Below are 9,821 nucleotides of genomic sequence, written 5' to 3'. Positions count from 1 at the left end.
CTAACAGCATGGATTGGAGCGGCCTTTTCTGGAGTCGGGACCAGAGCTACAACAGCGGGCGCAGCGTGGACTTTCCATCGCGGAGTGGGTGAGTCCTTGCTGGGGGTCGCTAGACTGCTCTGATCACTGGCCCGCGGACAGTTACATCCTGAAGCAGAGGTTTGCGGAGCTTTTAGCCGCGGGCTAAATTAGGTTGTTAATTAGGGCATGGCAATGAGGACAAATGGAGGGTTATAGAGATTTAGTTTTGTTTAGCAATATAGAGATAGTGAAAACAGGCCCTTTTGGCCCACCGAGTCCACGCCAACCACCTATGCACTAGTTCCACCCCACATCCTAGGGGAAAAAAAATATTACAGAAGCCAAGTAATCTACAAATCTGCATGTCTTTGGAATGCAAGGTGAAACTGAACACCCAGAGAAAACCCACGCAGTCTCAGGGGGAACATACTTACTCCATCTAGACAGCACCTAGTCAGGATCGAACCAGGGTGTCTGGCACTAAAGCAGCATCTCCACTGCTGTGCCACCCCTATGAGCTGGACAAGGTCTCCAGATGAGCATGTTCAGAGCATCAACCTAATCTACCCAGAAAAGCAGCATGATAGAATTGCAAACTAGCTCAGTTCTAGAATAAACAGGTCCGGATAGGTGGGGGGGCATTCCTTTAAAAGCACCCTTCAAAATCACAATTGCAGTCGTTTTTGCTGGTCTTTATCCTCCACATACTATTCAGCTCTTCTAAAAGGGAAAGGCTGGAAAACAATGGGCCAGGGGGATGTACTGAATTGAGGTTAACAGCGTAATTTGCATTGAGTCGTTCAATGGTTACCCAAGGAGGAGGGCTAATAGGGCTTTCTCACAGTGCGACCTGACCCAAGACTTAACAAGAGTTTAACATCGTGGGAACCTCCTGCGATAACAGTACGGCATTCGTGGACCACCGAGGACCTCCATGGCGCTAACGGCAGGTAGTCGTGGAACTTTGTAAGGTCGGGAGCAAATTCAAACATTTTTGAATTTCTCCAAGAGTGACTTGAGCACATTGTGGTGAGCGTTGCAACATTGTATGAACACAGATGCCAGTGCGATATCCGTGCGATATCCGTAATGACTCTTGCGGGTACCGTGGGAACTCCTGCGAACAGTAAGCCCGGAAGCTTGACAGAGGGGACATAAGGCGAGTAAAAAAGGTGGTCTCAATATCGCCAATGGACCATGTGTCCATCGAGGACGTCCCACCTAATTGTCATTGTTTGAGAATCTTTTTCACAGTAAGACTTGCAGAGATGCCTCTCAGAAAAGCGCAAAGAAAAGGGTCAAAGAAAGTCAGAAAGTTTTTAGCCATGCAGGTAAATGAGGAGGAGACTCAGCAAGAGAGACAGGTGGAGAGGCAAGAGGAGATGCCAGAGATACCACTGCCTGTGGGCTCCTTGGAGCAGGGAGAGGGTGATCAAGGTGGATTTGAGATTGCCTCCCCAGTAGCTGTTGCCTCCCCAATAGCCTCAGCAGATGATAACATAAAGGGAAGATGGCAGAAGGTAAGGCCATATAACTTCAACAGGGAACAAGAGGGGGAACTGGTGGAGTGGTACCAATGCAATGAGATTCTCAATGACAAATCCAGAGAGGATTATAGAAATAGGGAGAGGAAGCGCAACCTGCTGGAGACGAAGGCAGTGAAAATTGCCTGCCCTCATGCATAATTTATTTTATGGCTCTTAGAGACATGATTCCTACTTCAAACAAAGAGAGTGTAAAAGCTGTCTGCCACTACTTTTACATTGCAGCTGCAGGGAACAGACAGACATATAAGATAAATTAAAGGTAACTGCAAAAACAGCACTTTTACATCTGTAGCATTGTATGTTTTTAAATCATGGATAATATTAAATTGTTCTCCTGTACATAAACTAATATTGTTATAGATACTCACATGAGCACCCGGGATACTCCGCAGCCTTCGTCTCCAGCAGGTTGCACTTTCTCTCCCTATTTCTATAATCCTCTCTGGATTTGTCATAGAGAATCTCATTGCATTGGTACCACTCCACCAGTTCCCCCTCTTGTTCCCTGTTGAAGTTATATGGCCTTACCTTCTGCCATCTTCCCTTTATGTTATCGGCTGCTGAGGCTATTGGGGAGGCAACAGCTACTGGGGAGGCAATCTCAAATCCACCTTGATCACCCTCTCCCTGCTCCAAGGAGCCCACAGGCAGTGGTATCTCTGGCATCTCCTCTTGCCTCTCCATCTGTCTCTCTTGCTGAGTCTCCTCCTCATTTACCTGCATGGCTAAAAACTTTCTGACTTTCTTTGACCCCTTTCTTTGCGCTTTTCTGAGAGGCATCTCTGCAAGTCTTACTGTGAAAAAGATTCTCAAACAATGGCAATTAGGTGGGACGTCCTCGATGGACACATGGTCCATTGGCGATATTGAGACCACCTTTTTTACTCACCTTATGTCCCCTCTGTCAAGCTTCCGGGCTTACCGTTCGCAGGAGTTCCCACGGTACCCGCAAGTCATTACGGATATCGCACTGGCATCTGCGTTCATACAATGTTGCAACGCTCACCACAAAGTGCTCGTCACTCTTGGAGAAATTAAAAAATGTTTGAATTTTCTCCCGACCTTACAAAATTCCACGACTACCTGCCGTTAGCGCCACGGAGGTCCTCGGTGGTCCACGAATGCCGTACTGTTATCGCAGGAGGTTCCCACGATGTTAAACTCTTGTTAAGTCTTGGGTCAGGTCGCACCGTGAGAAAGCCCTTTAAGGACTGCAGTTAATGGAACCATGGATGCCCAAGGAAGTTGTAAACTTGGTAAGGAAGAAAAAAAGAAGCGGATGTCAGGTTTAAGATGGATGAATATAAAGCAATAGGAACAAACTCAAGCAGACAACTGGAAGGGTCAAAATGGGCCATGAAATGTCATTGGCGAGTCTGATTAAGGAAAATTGCAATGCTTTTTATAAGTACATTAAAAACCATGAGGGTGACCAGGGAGAAGGTTACAGATAAAGGAAAGAATCTATGCTTGGAGTCAGAGGATGTAGTTGAGATACTAAACGAGTACTTTGCATCGGTGTTCACTGAGAAGTGCTTTGAGGACAGCTATCCTACCACTGCCAACCTTGCCATTCACTCTAATGGCAATATACTGACATTTTTCTGTGCCATCATTGGTTACCCATCCCAGCATGAATCCTGTAATTTCAAGAGTAAGACAAAGCACCTGCAATGGTATTTCACTATTTGGTTTACCATACGAAGGCGTTCAACCTGTAACCATTACAATTGGCTTCTGAAGGAGGAATGAATGCTGTTGCAGCACATCTTGCCCCAATTGTGGCAAGGTGCTTCCTCATCAGGCATGATTGGAAGGCATATTATGGATCCCGTCTGCTTCTGTAAATCCTGGCCAAAATGGAGCTAAAATAAAGCATCTGCAGGGCCTGTGGCCTTTTTCTGTGAGAAGCCTCAAGCTGCAAGCCGGTGCCAGGAAGTCCAGGTCCCAGATAAATACACCAGATAAGTGCCTTTATCTGCAAGACGAAAAACAGCTCGCTGTCATTTTTCAAGTTGGTCCCTATTGGTGCAATTATTTCTGCCCAGCCCTCCATTTCCTAATGAAAAGACAGCTTAAAAAGTACTTCATTTGCTTACTTGTTTAAGTTTTTTCTTCTTGTCTTTAACTGATAATATCTTGTCTTGCACAATATTTTCCAATAACTCAGTTATGGCAAACTCAGATACAGTAACCTTTTGCTCTTCAAATTCTTTACTGCTTATCTGTTGGCAGAATGTATACATTGGGGCTGGAGAATTTATGTCTGTGTATGGATACCTAATCTGAAATGGAATGAAAATAAATTAATAATGCACTTTTATATTACATTCAGTTTAAACAGATATTGAATTGTTGCCATGTTTCAAAATAATTTATTTGCTACACATATAGCATACCTGAACTTTTTGGAGATGATTGATGTGATCTTCCACAGCATTCTGCAGGTAAGATGGTACTTGCAGAATCTCTTGATGGTGATCCAGTATAAAAGAAACAAGCCGTGTACCTAGTAGTTCATTAAGATCATCATCTTTCTTGGAACGTAATATACAATGTGAAAAAGTGTGAACCATCTGTAAAGTGAAACATTAACAGTGAAGAAATAAGACACAAATTCTGCTCTTTCATTTTTTATTTTTCCTCTTCAGTCATACAGCAGAGAAACTAGCCCTTCGGCCCAACTAGTCTTTGCCTAACAAAATGCCCCATCTAAGCTATTCACATTTGCTAGTGTTTGCCCCATATCTGTCTGAAACTTTCCTATCCTTGTTCCTCTCCAGGTGTCTTAATTGTTGTTATCGTACCTGCCGCAAATAGTCCTTTGACAGTTATTTCCATATATCCAAACACCGTGAGAAAATTTTGTCCTTTGAGTTTCTATAAAAACCTTACCCACATTTTCCTTAAACGGATGCCAGATAGATCTTGATTCCCCTACCCTGTGAAAAAGACTGTGCATTCATCAATCTATTCCATTCATGTTTTTCTAAGTTCCAAGATCAGACCTCAGCTTCCTGCAGTACAAGGAACAAAGTCCGAACCCGACCAACCCTCTCCCAAGAGGATAGCGCCCTCCCACAGTTCTTTTCCATTCCGTAGGCAGAATAACATTCCAATATCGCAATACAGCTCACCTCTGCATCACTCAAATGGTAGTTCTTCATAGATGCCAATCAAATCAGTGGACTACTAGACCCCGTTGTGGTAATGGGACAAAGTTTACATGAATTCTGACGGGAAATTATTAGGCCAATTAGTGAAGAGAATGATCGCAAGTCTTGCCTACATTCCATTTATACAAATCAAATGAAATGCAAAATATTTTACTCCTGGATGCAGCACTGGTGAAACTTGAGGAATAAAAACAGCCCTACAGGATTAATTTAGTTTAGATTAGAAATGTAACACCAGTGATCACCCATACACTAGTTCTATCCTATACTCTATGGACAATTTACAGAAGCCAATTAACCTACAAATAAACTGCACATGCTGGTTAATACACCCTACAGGATTAGGTGATGTTTTAGGCCGTTGTTTGTTTAGATTAGAAATGTAACACCAGTGATAAGGGCCAACTTGAAAAATAACTTTGTAAATACACTAGTTCTTTATCCTATACTACTATGGACAAGCTTTCACAGAAGCTTCTTTCCAAGCTGGCGAAGGTAAGCCCATTCTACAAATTTTGAAAAGTAATCCATGCCTTTATTACATCTAGGCTGGAAAAGGAAGTTGCTGCACTGGCTCGTCTCCAGTTGCTGGTTAATACACGAAAAAAGGACCAACTGGCTCCCGGTGCACTTTGTTCATTTTGGATAGCAAATCTCTCAGCGGCAGCTGCTCCACCCAGGCAGTCCATCTCTCGAGAACATCGGATAGGGGTGATGTTGCTGCTCCGCGCGCTCTGGAACACCCTGGGTCATCAGGCCCCCTCCGTCCATCTTCAAATCCAGTGTTAAAACACATTTCTTTGCTTTTGGTGGGGATGGGAAATTTACGTCTTTTCATTGGGGATTAACTTTTTTGTATGATTAGTGGACAGAAACTATAAGTGATAAGGGCCAACTATTATCTTTTAGAATTTAGATTTCATTACAAATAGCTTTTAAAATAAATCTGATGTACGATGGCATTTGTTATGCGAGATTCATACACATCAAGTACATCTTCAATGGAGAGAAAATGTCCTCAAATGAAAAAAGTGCACTTTCCTATCTAGTCAAGATAAGATTTTAACCAGTAAAATGTTAATTTACAGGATGTTGTAAGGCATGACCCATTGAAAAGAACATTTCTCACGTTATAATCACTAGTTTCTTCTTACATTACCCCTTACGAATACAGAATTCAAAAGCTCAAGGCATACTCATCAGCAGAATGTATCCAAAGATTCAACCTTACAAGAGCCAAAAATAAAAACACTAACCGGAAAAAGGGATTACAAGTTACCTCAAAGGTAGACAAATGTTGGAGAAACTCAACGGGTGAGGCAGCATCTATGGAGCAAAGGAAATAGGCAACGTTTCGGGTCAAGACCCTTCTTCAGACCCTTCTTTTTAAAGAAGAGTTCTCTCAATTTTCCATAATATGGAAGAAACTTAAAAGAAGCAGGTGATTTCAATTCCCACAGAATCAAATGTAGCAATAATCTAGTAATTGGGCACAATAGTCAGAAATGTGGCTAGTGCAAGAGAAAAAGGTAATCATAATGGTACAAATGGGGCTACTGTTTCTGTGAGTACAGTGGCAACTGCAATTAAATATTAACAGAAGTAACTTTATTAACGGTTGGCTGAGTCTGATCTACAAATCATCAACGTCAAACTGGGTGTGTATGATTTCCTTCCATGAGTAGAAAGCATTGTTTTTTTTTTCAAGTTACTGCCTGTTTGAAGCTTTACAATTTAGTTAAATTCAGCTTAGTACCACAACATTTATTTGAGAAGTAGCCACTTACCAACATCCTTGTTCCCATTGCATCATGAAGCTGTGGCATATCACCATTCTGACTAATACGAGATATCATGCGCATAAGTAGTTGCAGTTTTCTACGATTGGGTGGAGGCAAAAGGAGGCAACATACTTGAAGAGCTTCTATAGCAACCTGCTGCAGATGTGGTTGCAGTAAACCTGTGATATTGGATGGAATCAATTTATTCTTCCCGATTCTCATTTAATTGAAATATTACTCATAAAGGTACAGATAATTATTTAAAACCCTTAAATTTGAATATTTTAACATGCTGATTTAATGCACATATTGGAAAATATATTTTAACAATAATTATCACAGTATTCAACTGCAAATATTAAATCCGTTTACTCAGCCCACATACATTGATTACAAGAGATTATGGGTAACATGTCCATTTTTGCTGTCAGCATCAGGGAATTGTGTTAAATATCCATTTGCCATATTGAAAATGCACAACTTCCTTAATATTTGACGTTTGAAAGGACATGACAAAAAACAGAAGCTCAAAAACATAACAAGCAATGCATGCAGTATCAAGCTTTAACCTTACTTTGTGCAGAGGTTGAGTGGCAACCTTTTGAAGAGTGATTTTCAGATCCATCCACAGTACATTTGTAACACTGAAACATAGCTCCATCTGAAGTTAGATGTTCTGTTCCCTCTGTGTTAGCCAAACTAAATGTGTTTGGTTGTCTTAATCCTAGCTGAGGCGAACAATAGGGTTTCATGGTAACTTCAGCAATTGGAGCATTTATATTAAAACAGCTGCCCACATCTTTGGATATTTTACAGTTACTTGCTGTATTTAATTTGTGACAATTAGCATTCATAAAATGCAATCTTCCAAACTGCAAATCTTGATTCTGTTGATCATGTCCCTGAACTGATTTTTGGTTGATTGAATTGGTTGATTTTCCATTGAGCAATTCTTGATTTGTATAATTAGTCCAAGGTTCATTTCTGGATTCAGCCAAAGTCAATACCGAGTTACACTTGGACGTATAATTGGAAATTTGTTGTTTCGCACTTTCCAGATAAAGATTTGACAATGATTCTGATTTAGGTCTACCACTAATGAGGGTCTGGATGCTCTGATTATGATGCGGCTCAGTATTATTTTGTTGCCTTTCCACATTCAGGTCAACATGGCTCAGTGGCTGGTGTAGTTTTTCTCCACTTGCAATGTGCCCTACTGAGTAGTGTCTTGACATGATTGGACAGCGTTGTATGTGATCATTTTTTAAATGAGATAGGTTTTGACAGCTTCCTCCTAATAGCTGGTCCTCGATATCAGTTTCCTTATAGGTTTTTGCATGTTGGTTTAGACGTCTAGCACATCCTTTTTGAAGGTAATGCTCATTTCGAAATAGTTTATGCTCAGTAATACCGATTTCCTTCTGTTGCTGTGTTGGTTTTTCTGAAATGTCTTTGCGAATTAAGCTGAGTAACAGACACTCTGTTGATTTGAAAGAGTTTTTATGGCTGTTCAGGTACTGTGATTTTGCTGGCTGTGGACAGCCAAGTTCATCCAAGATCTTGCGCTTTCCTTGTTGTTTATTGGAGATCATGATATAGCCACACAAAACTAGCAGAAAACCAAAAGTGATTTAATACAAAGTGCAAAAAAACACTAAGCAGTAAGAGTGCAGCAAAGACAACAAAATGCATGAACATTGCAAAATGCATTAGGAACATTAAAAGCACAGGAGGTTGAAAAAAAATGTGAGAGGAACATGTACAAACGGCTATAACATTCAAAATACATCTCAAAGGCATTTGCAAAATCATTAAATTAATTGTATACTAATGAAATTTTAGCTAGCCACAATAAGGAGACATATATCAGTAGCATAACCATCAGTGTTACAGTCTGTTTGAGTGTGTTGATTATTTTTGTTTTCAAGTACCTACCTAGTATATTCACAAAGAGTTCATAATGTTCAAATGTAAGTAGTGGTTCTGGAAGATTTAGAAAATAATCCGCAACCGTTTTAAATACATCTCGCTCAAAACCTGGGTAAGTTGCCTGATTCAGGTCATTGTGACGGGGCCCTAAATTAAAGTCATAAATAGCAACAGAAAGCATTAATACAACATTGCACAGGAATTAACAAGGTCAAAATAGTTCCTAGGATCCAAAAAAATAAATAAATTGGAAATGGAAATCAACTTCGAAAAAGTCAAATTTCTAATAATAAAATGGACAAGTAAATTTCCCAATTAAACAATATTCATCAAAAAATATTAATTTATTCAACTTCATGACCCTTGCATCCCTCTCTCCATCGCACCCTCACACTAGTCTTCATACCAGTGTTACTGTCGTCCTGTTGAGTTACTGTCTGTATAACTCGTTAACACTTATTTCATAGCCAACAATGGCCTAGTGTGCCCCACATTTCCTTGACCATCATTGCTTTTTGCATATCTTCAATTAATTTCCTCTAAGTACCATCTATATCTCTCATTCCCCTTTCCCCAGACTCAGTCTGATGAAGGGTTTTGAACAGAAACATCACCTATTCCTTTTCTCCAGAGATGCTGCCTGACCAGCTGAGTTACTCCAGCCTCGTCTCTTCAGATCAAAATGTCAGATGTTTCATTGAAACTATTATCATATAAATCAGATTATATCTAAATTTCATTTCAGCACAATTTCATATTGTATCCGGATACTAAGGTGCAGAACATTCTCCAAAACATGTTTGATAAGCACCTTTTAATATTCATTCTGATGGTATGATGAATGGAATAGATGAAGAGTATCTAATCTTCATAGCTTTGCCAAGATTGGACATTCAGGAAAATCGAATTAAAGACCCCAAGCAAAGGGTGCAATTTTTTACTTCACCTTAATTACCCCAACAAGAACATTTCAACATTCTCAAGAACTATTGTCTTCAATGTTTTTCTCTCAATTCCATGTCATCTTCGACAGACTACCTTTCCATTTTTCCCCCTCTACATAAACCCTCAGGTCGCACTCAATTATCCTTCTCACACACATCCATATCCATACACAATGGCTTTCTGTCCGCACCATCCTCATTTGGCTGATCCACCAGTTATCTTTCCTTCTCTACACGAGACTACCCTCTTAATATTCTGTGCTACAATCTTCCCCCTTGACAATATCAACTTACCACCATTGCAATTGGTCTTCCCCATTTCCTTATCATTATGCTCTTGCTTACGCACATATACTCCACCAACACATCTTATCTCCTTTACAGTAAGAAAATAATTTCATACATTCACTGTCCTTGTTCTCA

General features: G+C 40.4%; 1 protein-coding gene across 2 annotated transcripts in view; it reads right to left on the bottom strand.

Moving 5' to 3' along the window:
- The window catches only part of LOC129701007 (DEP domain-containing protein 1B-like), a 40,257-nt gene that overhangs the window by 8,443 nt on the left and 21,993 nt on the right, over positions 1–9,821 (bottom strand). For both annotated transcript variants that reach the window (XM_055641905.1, XM_055641906.1), the window contains 5 exons: positions 8,461–8,601; positions 7,100–8,134; positions 6,532–6,704; positions 3,968–4,144; positions 3,668–3,853 (listed from right to left, as the gene is read on the bottom strand). In XM_055641905.1, the coding sequence (XP_055497880.1) occupies positions 3,668–3,853; positions 3,968–4,144; positions 6,532–6,704; positions 7,100–8,134; positions 8,461–8,601 (1,712 nt within the window). The remainder of the gene's footprint in view (positions 1–3,667; positions 3,854–3,967; positions 4,145–6,531; positions 6,705–7,099; positions 8,135–8,460; positions 8,602–9,821) is intronic.

This window comes from Leucoraja erinacea, chromosome 10, assembly GCF_028641065.1.
Source record: "Leucoraja erinacea ecotype New England chromosome 10, Leri_hhj_1, whole genome shotgun sequence".
In the NCBI taxonomy this organism is placed as follows: Eukaryota; Metazoa; Chordata; class Chondrichthyes; order Rajiformes; family Rajidae; genus Leucoraja; species Leucoraja erinaceus.
Note: the sequence above shows the minus strand (reverse complement) of the source record. Positions and strands in the feature narration are given on the sequence as shown.